This window comes from Chlamydomonas reinhardtii, chromosome 6 (assembly GCF_000002595.2).
Source record: "Chlamydomonas reinhardtii strain CC-503 cw92 mt+ chromosome 6, whole genome shotgun sequence".
NCBI lineage: Eukaryota > Viridiplantae > Chlorophyta > Chlorophyceae > Chlamydomonadales > Chlamydomonadaceae > Chlamydomonas > Chlamydomonas reinhardtii.
Genome location: NC_057009.1, coordinates 5,958,197 through 5,971,407, shown reverse-complemented (window position 1 = coordinate 5,971,407; position 13,211 = coordinate 5,958,197). Strand labels below are relative to the sequence as shown.

Here is a 13,211-nt window from a genome sequence, read left to right as displayed (position 1 = left end):
CATGAGCGCGCGGCTGGTTGAACGCCAGCGGAGGCATCGCTGACTGGCTGGCCGGCTGGTAGTTTGCTGACGCGCATTCCCCACGCTCTGTGCGCCCGGCCCGGCGATAGCACCAGACACACACAGTCGCAGCGCACCTGCAAGAAGCCGACCAGCGTCCACGGATGAGCATGGAAGGGCACCGCAGAGAAATTGCAAACAGAATGCAGCAAAGCAGTGGCCTGTGGCCGGGCGACACCGCGCCGGGCGACCCCCGAACCCACACCCACCCACATACCCACACCCACATTTAAGTGCCTTGCCCTGTAGCAAGAAGCGGGTACTGTAGGCGATGCAGGTGGCACCGTGGGGGGCACACGAGGGTCTGAACTGTGCGGCTTGAACTGGCTGGCCCGGTGGCATCCCTGGTGCATCCCTCCCCGCGACGCACGTAACAAACGCGACCAGGTTTATAGCCATCCTCGCCAGCTGTGTCGGACTGTGTCACTGTCCAGCAACCCGGGGGCATCTGGGGATGCCATGTTTCACGGTCACGGGCGCCACGTTTCACGGTGGTCCCTTCACATCCTGTGCACACGCGTCTCCTTCAGCGGTGCCGTATCAACACTCGAAGCCGCAACTCCCCTAGACCACATCTACTCCGAAGGTGATAAGTGGCCTCATGTGCCCCACTGTCTCCGTCACACCATTGCTCCCACGCCTTTTCCGGCCCACGTCAGCACAGTTTTTGCTGACCATGCCACGCTTCAAGGTGAACATAAAATAAAACAGAATGTGCTAGAACGGTGGGTGGGCTTTGGCCAGGTCCAAACCGGAACACGTCCCCTGGACCTGACGGCCACGGCCCACGACAAAATCATGCACCTTCAAGCATGGCCAAAAGGCCGCATCGCATGAAGCGTCACCCAATCCCCTACGTATCTAGAGAAACCATTCTGCTGCTTCAAGGGATCGCGGACAAGGGCAATGTCAGCAACGCTTACGAGGAAGCCAACTTCGGTTACCTACACACGGCAATCACGCGACGCTCCATACCGTGCACATGCTCAAGCCCATACCCGTTACCTCAGAGCTTCTCCATACAAACAGTCCTGCAATCGCATGTACCGTATCAAGAGTCCCAGTACTATCCCGCTCAAGAATGATGCTGCAAGTTCTTTCTCGCGTATACCAGGGCCCTTGCACCGTCACAAGACTGCCGCCAGCTGGGGTTAGCTTCTTCTCTGGAACAAAAACTGCGATGGGAAGAACGGCATATGGCCCTTATGTCCATACGTCGTCCTGGCAGCGCCCGCCGGCGCATGCACGCATGCCCCTAGCTAAGGGCCGCCCCTGCAACGCTCATAGTAGCAACACGTCTGGCCTGAACAACACAAATCAAAGGCCGAATTTCCTCGCAGTCGTGCTTATTCGGCTTGCAACCGCGCCAGTTACGATCACGCTACATTATATGTCGGGCGCACGCCAAGCTAACGGCCTACCCTACAACTGGCTACATCCCATCCTACCTGGATCTGAAGGGGACATGACAAGAATGATGCTGCTCACTCGTTTGTTATACTTTGCACACGCAAACGATGCACACATGTGCGGCCACAAGCAATCATTCATCCCTGTCACACCATGCACTTCATGCATTAGAAATTAAGAGCGGCGATTACGTGTTCCCTGCTTCATAAAAACGGAGTCATCTCACTTAACTACTATGATAGAGCTACCCAAGTACTCATACTGAGTTGGTCAGGAAGCGCAGCCAGCCATGACACCTACACATCTCACGGTTTTCACCTGGACAAGTCCCCGCACAATGAACCACCTCGCCAGCACGCAGCTCAGCAGGGGCCCCACGTCAACAGGTGCGAGTCATCGGGCACGAATCCTTCCAGGGGCGCCCAGTCGACCCACTGCAGGATGCGCAGCTCCACGGCCGCCAGCACGCCCGGGGTAGTCCTCACCACCGCCGCCAGGCTGCTTGCCCTTGGCATCTCCCTGCGCCGCTCCTCAAGCTTGGCCGCAATCCAGATGGCCGCCATGCCGTACACGCGCTCCGCGGCCGCCATGCCGCTGGCACCACCAGCCCCGTCGTCGCGCCGGCCCGGCCCAGCGTAAGGCCGCGCCGCCACCATCAACCGAACCGCGTCCTCGACACGGTGAAAGATGTGCGCCGCGAGGCGGCCGGTGGAGTCGGGCGTCAGCACCAGCGCCGTGCACACGTGCATAATCCACTCATAGGTCGAGTTCGTGGCAGGCATGGACGGACCAAACCTGGGAAGTCGGCTCATATCGGGCCCACTCGACGCCTGCTGGTACTGCAGTCCCTCATGCGGCTGCTGCGCACACTGCGACGGCGGCCGCTCCTGCTGCAGCGCGGGCTGGTGCTGCCAACGCGAAGGCGGCGATACCGCAGCAAGCACAACAATCCCGTGTGACGGCCGTTGTAGCTGCTGCGGCTGCAACAATTGATGTTGCTGTTGCCAGTGCGGCTGTTGCTGCAGCAGCAAATGACGGAGCGTGTGCGACGTTAGCGCGGCAGGCTGCTGGTACGGCGGTGGCACCGGCAGCTGCGGCACCGGCTGCGCCTGCCACTGGAACGCCGAGCTCGCGTCGTCCTGTTGTGGCTGCATCCGTGCAACCTGGTGGCGCTGCTGCGGGTGTGCTTGCTGAAAGCGACTGGGTTGTCCAGGGGCACGGACAGGTGCCGGCGGCAAAGGGGTCATTAGCCACGGCAGGTCGTACGGCTCCCCAGGCTGGTGCTGCTGATGCTGATGCTGTTGTTGCGGCGGTTGGGTGCGCTGGAACCGCCACTGCCTCTCCACCTCCTGCGGCGGCGCAACTGCACTGGCGAAGTCGTCCAGCTGCGAGTACGTGGAGTGCTGCACGCAGCCGCACGGCTGTGGCTCCGGCACAGACCCGGGCCCAAGTGCCTGCCACGTCGACACCACCGGTGCCAGCGTCTGTATGAGGTCCTGCATCCGCAGCTGCATCTGCGCCAAGGCGTGGTGGCTGCTGAACTGCGGCTGACACTGCGTGACGTCGTCGTCGCATGACGTCGCCGCACACGATGTGGTCGTGTACAAGGTGCTTGCATACGACGACGAGTACGACGTGCGGTTTAGGGACGGCACAGCCGCCTCGTTTGCCGCCGAGTGGCAGTAAGCCGCCGCTGCCGACACCTGCATTTGAACCAACTGCTCCGGCTGCTGCTGAGCCGGCATCGGCTGGTACACGCATTGCACGTGCTGAGGCTGTTGCCGGCGGTCAAGCGTCAGTGGCGGTAGAAGATTAGACGCACGCGCGGACGGCTTGTCGTAGCACCGCTCGTACTCAGGCTCACGACATTGCTGCAGGGGCAGCGGCTGCGCGGGTTGCTCTTGCGGGAGGAAGTGGTACTGAAAGTAGGCCGGTATGCAGACGGGCGCGGTGAGTGCCTGCTGCGTTGCTTCGTGGCAGCAGGGGCAGCCTGCGGATGCTGTTGCCGTCGTGGCAGTGCTGCTGCTGGGCGCAACGTAAGTTGGCTGAAGCTGCACGGACAGGCCGTCAGAGACGCCAACCAGCTTGGCAGCTGGCTGCGCGCCAGGCCCTGCGTGCTGCTGCCGGAACACGGCGCCGTAACGCGCAAGGTCAGTGCCGCACACCGGGCGTCCTGACTGCCAAGCGCCTGCTGGCAGAATTGGTACCGTGCTGGAAGCTGACCCAGGAGCTGGCGCTGCCGGACTCGCTAGCTTCTGCGAATGCTGCCATGAAGAAAATAGCAGATGCTCCGACTCCGTGCCAGCTGCGGCATCGCATTGTGAGGTCACGTCGCTTAATCGGGGCCGCGCAAGCGGTCGGGCGCTGCGGTATCTGTCCGCGCAAGGCAAGTGCGCTGGTGGGCCATGCTGCCTTTTCGTCCCAACCAGCACGGGCCCGCCCACAGGGGAGACAGATGCTGAGGCGCCATAGTTATCATACTGTGGCGACAACAGCAGCGGCCAGGGACCCACTACGGAGTCCATTGCGGACTCCGACCGTGAGGTCAGGCAGCAGGAAGAAAGCTTGGCACCCCTACAAAGACAACGAAGCGATTTAAGCAGTGATGTAAGCAGGGAGACTCCTTGGGTGCTCACGGAGAAAGTGACAGTTAGAGCAGCGTCGCCCGAACTCGTCATGCGCAAACGGACAAAGCACAGTACAGTCGCCGCCTAATTAAATACGCTAGGCTTAAGGAACGCGGCACACTCGACTGCGCCCATACCGCAGCGCAACCTGCTCCAAACCAGTTGCGAGAGGCTGTCTGCCACCTCACTTACCACTGATAGTGATGCTCTACTTCGGTGCGTCACGAATTTCCGAGAGGTGGCAAAAACAGCCCTCGCTAGCGAATTTGCCGCCGAAGCGACGCGCGCTTGAATTCTAACACACAACTCCAGGGAAACCAGGCGTGCTTATGATGCAATTGAAAATACTGGGAGCTTGCTGGCAAACTTGTGAATGTAAACTCGCCGCAACGCCCAGTTCTTCAATGAAGTGTTGGCAAGTTCGACATGTTACATCGTATGAAAAGTAGCGACAGTATTCTCAGGGGCCCGGGCTTGCGCGACGAATCAAACCGGATTCGGGTACAGCGGCTCGGCACTACAATTCATCGCAAAAGCTTCCTGCCCCCTTCTGCACCTCGTGGCGACATTACCAGTCTTTCCAGTTTCATGTGTTCGGTACATGTGCTTTGTTCGAAGTGGTGCAGGGCCATCGGTCCTCGTCAGGTGCCGACAGGGATATAAGCGAATTGACAGTTGATGCTGTCCACTGGGAACGTTTCAGAAATACATACGTACATAAGGAGCCGTTGTTAGCCTGGTAAACCCGGGTGCGTAGGATTTCGCAGTTGATGCGTTTTATCTCCAGGCTATGTCGCTGCTGATTTCTAGTCAGGGCCGTGTGTGCTTATGAATGACGTGGTATAAAGTACAAGGTAGGTACGCAGAACTACTGCGAGACGCGGCGAGTCGCCTGAGGCCCCGCCCTCAGCGTGTGGCCGCACCCCAGGGCACCCCTGCGCAGCGCCGTGCAGCGCCCGTGACTCCGTGGTGCCGCGCAAGGCGCGCGCGTGTGTGTAGTATGTGGGGGCAGTGTAATGGGGGAAACACTCACGACAGCGGCACTAACCACCGGCCCCGTGCCTCGCCTTGACACGCTCTGCCGCCATTTGCCATGTCACTCACTCCTCTCTCCCGCGTCCACCGATATTTCCCCAGAGCACGCATGGTCCCAGTGGGCTTGTAGCAACGCTCCTGCTAGGGCAGTGCCGTAGGCCCTTCGGTATGCCATGTACTTCTGCCAGAGGAGGATACATGCACCCCGTGTGCGTCACACCGTTGCAGACCGCAATACGTCAAGGCCCTGCCGGCACACACGCACGCATCCTGCACGCATTGCCACCGTCCGCTCGTGCTCGACCACACGTCATGCCGGCCTCTGGGTACAACATTAACTCAGACGGCGGCCCTTCATCCTATCCCATGTCCGGAACATGGCGATGGGTGCGATGGGACATGTGGCAAGGGGCAGGTTAGCGTAGTCCCGTGGCTGATGTAGCTGAGCCCCGAGAAACAAGTTACGCCGGGCGCCAACCAAACATGAAAGAACGTCGCCGGCGCGCAAGCAATCAACGTGGCAAATTGGCGATGGGTGTGTGCCGTACTGAGCGGCGACATGCGTTGGTAGGCGCGGTTTCATGTGTACTGGCACTGACTGGCACTAGGTCTTCTATCTGCAGCTCCCTCAACTAACCAACGATGTACGTGAGCCCTATCAACCGCCAACGCCATGGCGGCTTGCACTGTCCGCCCTGGGCCCTAGCAGCCCCTGGCCCACCCTGGCCCGGCGTCGTCAATAGCTCTGCACGCACTCCTGCGTGCGTAAAGACGCCGCCCAGGGGCCGTCCGTGCGCGAGCTTCCTTGCAAGGCTGTGCTGCTGAAGACTGATTGGTATGTGTACAGAGGTGTTGGCCGTGTTGGCGGCGAAAGGGGGATGCAGCAGAGGTGCGTGCGTGGGCATGTACGGGGTGTGCACGGGCGGTGGCGGGGTGTGCATGCACGTGCACGCGACGTGCTTTGAAGTGGGAAAACGTGGTGGTGAGCACGCACCACCCAGTGACCGCAAACTGTCTGCTGTCTGCTTGGGGTATGGGCGTCAGCTGCACCCTACGGGACCTCGTCAACCTGCCTGAACCCTGTCCCATCACACACCCAGTGACCGCCGACATAAGACAGCGAGGGCTGTTTTTGCCACCTCTCGTCACTCCATCGTGTCAGCCCCGCCGACCCCCCCTCTTCCCCCGCTTTCTCCCTCATGCCCACAAGTCCCGCTATGCCCCACGAGACTCACGACCTCAAACTTGCCATGCTGCCGCCCTGCTGTTCAATACGTATGTATGTATGGACTATACGTGCTCCTGGGGTCCAAAGCCACATCTAGAGCAGGGCACTCTGCACCTGATGCTGGGTGCCGCTACCTATCGTGTCCTGTTTCCTCTCGTGCCCTTGATCTTCCCTCGTGTCGTGATATTGACCCATAACATGATGCTTATGGGGCACGCCCCATGGATCGCTTGGCGGTCCGCTAGTGGGGGGCCCTGCGTCTACGTCACCTGGACTGAAGAGGAGAGGCCGGCGGTGTCGCACGCAAACGCCCGCGCAAACGAATTACACTTGCCATCATAATTTCAATTGTGTGAGGCTGCGCACAAGCCTAGGTTTGCGTCGCCTGTGCCCCTCAGGACAAAAACTCCCGTCACTCTTTCTGATCGATGCGTTTTGCACCGTATCCGTAGTCTCTAAGGGCCGACGCTGATGCAACAGATACATAGTTCTCCCAATGGCCCTGTTCTTAGCCTCTGGAGCCTCTGTCCCATCGCTGGCGTTTTACGTGCCGTTAGCTTGCTAAACTGCTGCGCTGGCGACCTACATCACGCTATCTGTGACCGATATCCTTGTCTCAGGATACACACCAGCCCCAAAAGCGCTCCTTATAGTAGCACGACTCAGGCAAGTCGATGTGCTGAGCTCGACTGGCAAAACGCTGCCGCAGCTCGCATGTCTACCGGAATAATTGACAACTGGAACTCATCATGCCATGCCTGGTGTTGCAGGGACAAGGGACTGACTCCCCCACTTTGGCCCATAGGGCACGCTCCAAAGGACAACTGCATTTGGGGGACTCAAATATATATCCAAGCCATTACACATCACACAGCAACATTATCAACGAGTTGCGCCTGAAGGAAGCGTGGGGCCGTGGCGAGGGCTGGCAGAACTGTAGGAGATGGCGCTCAAGCTCAGACCGATCGCGGTGTATCCAGATGCAGCATATGAGCCTGGCACGCCTGACTCAAGTACCGCTTCGCGCGCGAGGGCGTGTGTGGCAATGGTGCACACGGACGTTGCTAAACTGGACGAAAGGCAGGACAGCATGGGAGCTGAGGAGCAAGGTCGCGTTTCACGCTTCAGAGCGAAGCTGCGGAAGCTCCTGCTGGTCGGGGGTAGGATGCGGCGGTCTGGGCCGATGGCGAAACCGTCTCAACAGGAGTCGCTGCGCTCGCATGTCAGCGCTGTCGATCTTTCGATCGCAGAGCCGAACCTTGAGGTTCAAGCGTCGGCTGGGTCGGGGTGGCCGGCCGGCAGCGTTAGTGGCCGAACGGGCAACCGAGCTGGTACGGCCATACCAGCGCACAGCAGCGCTAAAGCAGCAGGCGGCGTTGCACTGCGCCCCACTACGCCGCCGACAGGAGCTCCGTTCCCGCTGGCTACCCGCGCCAGTCCCGCCAGCCCCTGTTACCATTTCTTCAGCCCGAGCTCTACCGCCGCGTGTCCTGTTGCCGCCAGCGGCCAGCGCGCGAGCTCCACGCACCTCGGCGGGGCAGTAGCTGGCTCCGGCCTGCCCTCGTCCGCCTCTAGCTCTGGACTCCCCTCACCCGCCGCCAGCCCCTACCACCACAGCATTGTTGGCGGCTGCGCTTCAGCTGGCCCGGCAGCGGTGCGCCAGCAGGCGCAGCTGCTGCAGGCGCCGCCACCGCAGACGCTGCGGCGGGCGGTCTCCTTCGGCCCCAACGTGGCTGACGCGCGGGCTGCCCTTGGCAGCAGTGGGATGGCTACCGGCAGCAACGGCGGAGGAAGTGCGGCTGCATCGCCAACAGCTGCTGCAGGCAGCGGTACCGCCCGCTCGAGTCACAGCGTCGGTCACACGTTCGTCGCCCACGCGACTGCACGGCCCAACATTGTGTCAGTTCCCGAGGACAAGGCCTTAGCAGTGGTGCGCGGGGTTGGCGGTGCTCGCAAGATGTGAATGGTTGATAATAATTGCACGTATGGAATGCTTAGCGCCGTTGCCATGATGTAATTGCCTTTTTGAGGCTTACCATCCATCCATCCATTCCGTCCCCACCGCAGGACGCTCTCAGTGAGCCAGGCCCCAGCACCAGCGCCCCAAACTCGCAGCGTGGTTGCGCCTCCGCCTCCCGCCTCGGCAGCAGCGCCGGCGGCCGCAGCGATGGACCCAACCCGCTCATGGACTTCGTGCTCAGTCACACACCTGGTGCCGGCGCCGGCGGCTCTGACATTGACGCAATTCTGCTGAGCTCAAGCCAAAGCTGCGACGCCTACCAGTCTGCTGGAGGTGGCGGTGGTGGCGAAGCTGGCGGCGCAGTGCTGCACCAGGGCTTGTTGAGGTTGCCGTCAGCGTCGGGCCAGGGCCCACACCTGGCCCGACCGCCACCCATGCCGCCGCCCCTCTCGCTGTCACGGAGCGGCAGCTTTGGTGGGCGCGCGGGTGCATGGCGCGCGTCGCCGCCTGGCACTGCGAAACCCACAGCCGCCGCCGCACGCGCGGCGGTTGCAGGCGAGGAACACCAGCAGGGCAGCAGCGGCGGCTGCAGCGGTAGCTGCGGCGGCAGCAGCGGCAGCGTGCCGTGCGCGCCGGCTAGCGCTGCCTCTCCCTTCAGTACTGCTGCGGCTGGGGCGAAGCCTCCGCAGCCGCCGTCGCCTGTGCACCGCTCGGCGACCGCTACACATGCCGACGCGCCGCCACGCACGCCGCCAACGCCCCAGGCGCGGCAGCACCACGGGCCGCCTTCTGGCATGACGCGCGGCATGTCCGCCATCGCTCTGTCCAGCATCAGCTCTGCTAGCTTCAACTCGCCACTCCGCCCGCCGGCGGCGCTCAGCCCCACACTGGCGGCTGGACACGGCGCATCTCAACAGACCCACCAACAGCCACAGCCGCGCCAGCAGGCGGCGGCGGCCGAGCTGAGTAGTGCGGCTGGGGCTGCGCCAGGGCTCCCAGGACCTCCGCCGTCTTCACAGCCCCCAGTGCGGCGCGCGCACAGCACAGTGGACGCGTCCATGCTGCGGCCTACGCCCGAGACCCCGCCCGGCCCGCCGGTGAGCACCAGGACGAAAAGAATGTGCCTGTCTGTCCCGAGGCAGGACACTGTCGGTACGCTCTTGGACCGTAGTAGCTCTGTCCGCTGCCTTCATTGCGCCGCACCCCTCGCTTGCATATGCCTGCCCCCGGTGTTGTCCTTGTCCCTGACCGTGACCCGCCTACCTCCGGCTGCAGGGCGTGCTGATGGCTGTTGGCGCGTCCATGCCTCGCGAGATGACCCGGAGCGAGTGGCGGCTAGAGGACTACACGCTGCTAAAGAAGCTGTACAAGGGCAACTACAGCGCCGGTGAGAGAAGGGCTATCTACAGCCCACAACGAGGGGCCTCAGCTGCTGCTTGTTACCGCAAGACGTGCAATTGCTTGTACATTTGCATCCATACCGCAGCATGTGTTGCGGCGCCGGGCTGTGTTGTGCTGGGCTTGTTGACGTGTGCGCTGCAGCTGTGGAGGTGTGGCAGCGTGCACATGCCGTGGCGCCGCATTTGCCGTGCGGCTGCGCACCTAGGGAGGAGGACACTGACACTTCGGCTCCCTGCGTTTCTGATGACGCGTGTTTGGGTGCGCATGTGTGTTCCCTGCGCATACAGTGCACAAGGCGCTGTGCCGTACCTCCATGCAGCTGGTGGTTGTCAAGGTGTACGACACTGCCCGCATGACGGAGCTGGCCAGGTACAGTGTGTATGCGTGTCTGCGACACCTCCAATTCGCAGCATCCCTCGGTTCCCGCTTGCCGGCCTCGCTGACGTGCCTTCCCACCTGCCTCGCCTTTTCTGCCCGCCTGCCTTTCCCCCACCACCGGCCTCGGCCTAGTCGGACTCGGACCTGACTACCCCATCCACTGTCCACCGGCCACCCCTTCACAGGAACCACGTGAAGCGCGAGGCGGCGCTGCACTCGGTGTTGGAGCACGACAACATCCTTAAGCTGTTCGCCGTGTTCTCACAAGGGCCCTACGTGGTGCTCATCGAGGAGGTGGCGGAGGGAGGAGACCTCTACCACGTGCTCAAGGTGCGGCACAAGGGGCGGCGTACATCTGTATCACCTGGATGGGCAGGGAGGAAGCGGGAGCGGGTGCAGGTGCCACGACTGTACCGACTGCACTGTACTGTACGCTTGGCGGTCTGTGGCCGCGGGCAGCGCGTGCATGACCGCCTCCAAGTGCCCAAGTACCTCTCCCCCCCTTGCTACTGAATCTCGTCGTGCATGGACGATTACCCCCCCCCCCCCCATCATGCATGAAACAGGACGTGCCGGGCCACCGACTGCACGAGGACCGCGCCGTGGCGGGCGTGCTGTCGCCGCTGCTGCGCGCGCTGAGCCACCTGCACGCGCAGGGCATCGTGCACCGCGACATCAAGCTCGAGAACATTTTGTTCAGCGACCGGCACCACACACACATGCTGCTGGCTGACTTCGGCATTGCACTGTCGCTGCGGCAGGAGCGCGCCGTGACGCGTGCAGGTGAGGAGGGCGGCGGGATGTGCGGAGCGAACTCCCAAGTGCGGAGGGATCCGCCGTGCGGCGGGGGCGCGTCCGCAGGGCAAGGTGCAAGGGAGGAGCTGGGGTTAGCTTGGGCGGGTTTGGTGCTGTTGCCACGTACGGGCAGCAGCGCCCCGTGATTTTTCTGGACAGGGGATGTGGGTACCGGTTTTGTCGAGGGGAAAGTAGATACCCGTCAACCCGTTTTGAGTGGACGGTCGGGCAAGTTCCCGCCAATTCTGGGCGGACACGTGTTGTCGGCAAGGTCCCTTGAACTTCCTCGCTTTTTTCCGCAGGTACCACAGAGTACATGTCACCTGAGCAGTTGAAATGTCCTTTCAAGCGCCACCCCAGCGACAACAAAGACCGCACGGACCTGCACTACGGTGCTGGTGTGGACGGTGAGAGCCGCGTGTTGATCTTGGACGCGGCCGCACGCTTGCCCCCATGCGTGTGCCCTCGTGTGCCTCCCTAGCATCCGTCCCCAACCCAACCCATCGAGACTGAGTACCCACCCTGCCATCCCGCACACATTATGAGTTAGTAAGCAGCCGCCCGTGCTACGCCTTCCCCTACAATCTCCTGACACGCCCATTACCCGCCCGCCGCCGCCCCGCGACGCAGTGTGGGCCACGGGCGTACTGGCCTACGAGCTGCTGCACGGCTACCCGCCGTTCATGGGCTCTAGCCGCGAGGAGACAGAGTCGTTCATCGCCACCGCACCGGTGCAGGTGTCGTCCGCGCTGTCGGCAGGCGCACGCGACTTCGTGCTGTCGTGCCTGCACAAGGACCCGGCGCTGCGACCCACCGTGCCGCAGCTGCTGGCGCATCCCTGGATCCGGACCAACACGCGCCAGCTCCGTGTACCCTAGCTGGTAAAGCGCGCACACATACATGCAAGGCAGGGGCCGGGGCTGCTGCGGGGGGAGGGGGCGGCGCCGGTGAGGAGTCAGGTTGGAATGCGGCATACGAAGCAACAGCGGCGTACACGGTATACGGTATTAATGCATCCGAGGATCAGAGTGCATTCGGCAACGGGCCGCGCGCCATACTTATGATCATTTTGTTTTCCTGTGCCTCAAGATTGCGGTATTACACAGTGCCTCAAGCATGATGAGCAGATTGCTGTAGTTGCATTGTACGGCGACCCACAGCGGTGGTTCCCACCTGATATCGGTTTCATATTCTACCCACAGCTAGGTGTGGTTGCATCTGCCATTTGTTGATTCAAGATGACTGGTGCATTGGGCTGCGGGTACCGGGAGATACAGAGGATTACGCTGGCGTGCCCCAGGCGTAGTAGTGGGAGAAGTATTGGCAAGCCGTGAGCTATTACAGCTTGTGGCGCGCGGGTGGCGTCAGCAGCTGACCATGAGCGGCGAATACGCTACCTCTACTCTGGAGGTGGCGTGGACGCGGCGGCGGCGGCCGGGTCTGCGCCTGCGCCGGTGCAACAGTACGGGCTGTGGCACCTACTCCGTTTCTACCGGCAGTGGGGCCAGCGGCGGTGGCGCCTGACTGTCCATGTGCGGACGCAGAAGGTGGGGGTTGAGGGGAGGGGGCCAGCAGATGCATCCACACCAACTGCACTGCGCTGACGCTACACCAATGCCACGGGTACAGGTGCTGGAGCACACGGCGCAGCAGCTGGCTGGTGGAAGGCCCAAGGAGGAGGTCATTGTTGGCTGGGGCAACGCCAACACTGGCTATGGCGGTTGCATCAGCAGGTTGGGGCGGGGTCCAAACCGGGCACTGCTCCGCCTGCTGGTGGACAAGTACGCGCACCTGGTGGTGTACGTGGACGAGTTCTACACATCGCAGGCAAGATGAGAGCAGACGGGTTGGAATGAGTAGACAGGTGGTCGGGTGGACAGGATGGGGCTCGTGTACAGGTAGCCGGGTAGCCAGCAAGGTTCACACTGTACTCCTGCCCCCTCCCTCCCCAGGTGTGTGCGAAGTGCGGGCGGCGCTTACTCGGCAACGGGCAGCGCTGCCTGCAGGCGGTCGTACCATGGGGGGGCTTACGTGCTCACCAAGTCCAAGTGTGCAACCACTGCGGGACGGTGTGGGTGAGTCCACTTTGTGGGCGGGCGGCTGGCTGGGCGATGGATGGGTGGCTGGGTGGCGGCTCAGTGGGGCTCAGTGGGTGATGGCTGGCTGGGTGACGGCTCAGTGGGGCTCAGTGGGGCTCAGTGGGGCGCAGTCGTGGGCTCAGTGGGGCTCAGTGGGTGATGGCTGGGTGACGGCTGGGTGACGGCTCAGTCGTGGGCTCAGTGGGACTCACTCACTCTACCCTCCCGACGGTGCAGGG

General features: G+C 62.2%; 2 protein-coding genes across 2 annotated transcripts; one reads left to right on the top strand and one right to left on the bottom strand.

The window, feature by feature from the left end:
- Positions 1–436: 436 nt before the first annotated feature.
- CHLRE_06g288950v5 (uncharacterized protein) lies at positions 437–4,526 on the bottom strand. The gene is made up of 2 exons (XM_043063388.1): positions 4,290–4,526; positions 437–4,044 (listed from the first exon to the last, which is right to left on the bottom strand). Exon 2 carries the CDS (start codon positions 3,993–3,995, stop codon positions 1,833–1,835), a length of 2,163 nt encoding a protein of 720 aa, XP_042924094.1. The 5' UTR covers positions 3,996–4,044; positions 4,290–4,526; the 3' UTR covers positions 437–1,832.
- A 2,181-nt stretch (positions 4,527–6,707) lies between these two features.
- On the top strand, positions 6,708–13,163 carry CHLRE_06g288908v5 (uncharacterized protein). The gene is made up of 11 exons (XM_043063387.1): positions 6,708–7,026; positions 7,131–8,290; positions 8,428–9,417; positions 9,596–9,707; positions 10,009–10,090; positions 10,285–10,429; positions 10,666–10,882; positions 11,197–11,301; positions 11,525–12,441; positions 12,524–12,721; positions 12,847–13,163. Exons 2-9 carry the CDS (start codon positions 7,304–7,306, stop codon positions 11,770–11,772), a joined length of 2,886 nt encoding a protein of 961 aa, XP_042924093.1. The 5' UTR covers positions 6,708–7,026; positions 7,131–7,303; the 3' UTR covers positions 11,773–12,441; positions 12,524–12,721; positions 12,847–13,163.
- Positions 13,164–13,211: the final 48 nt, after the last annotated feature.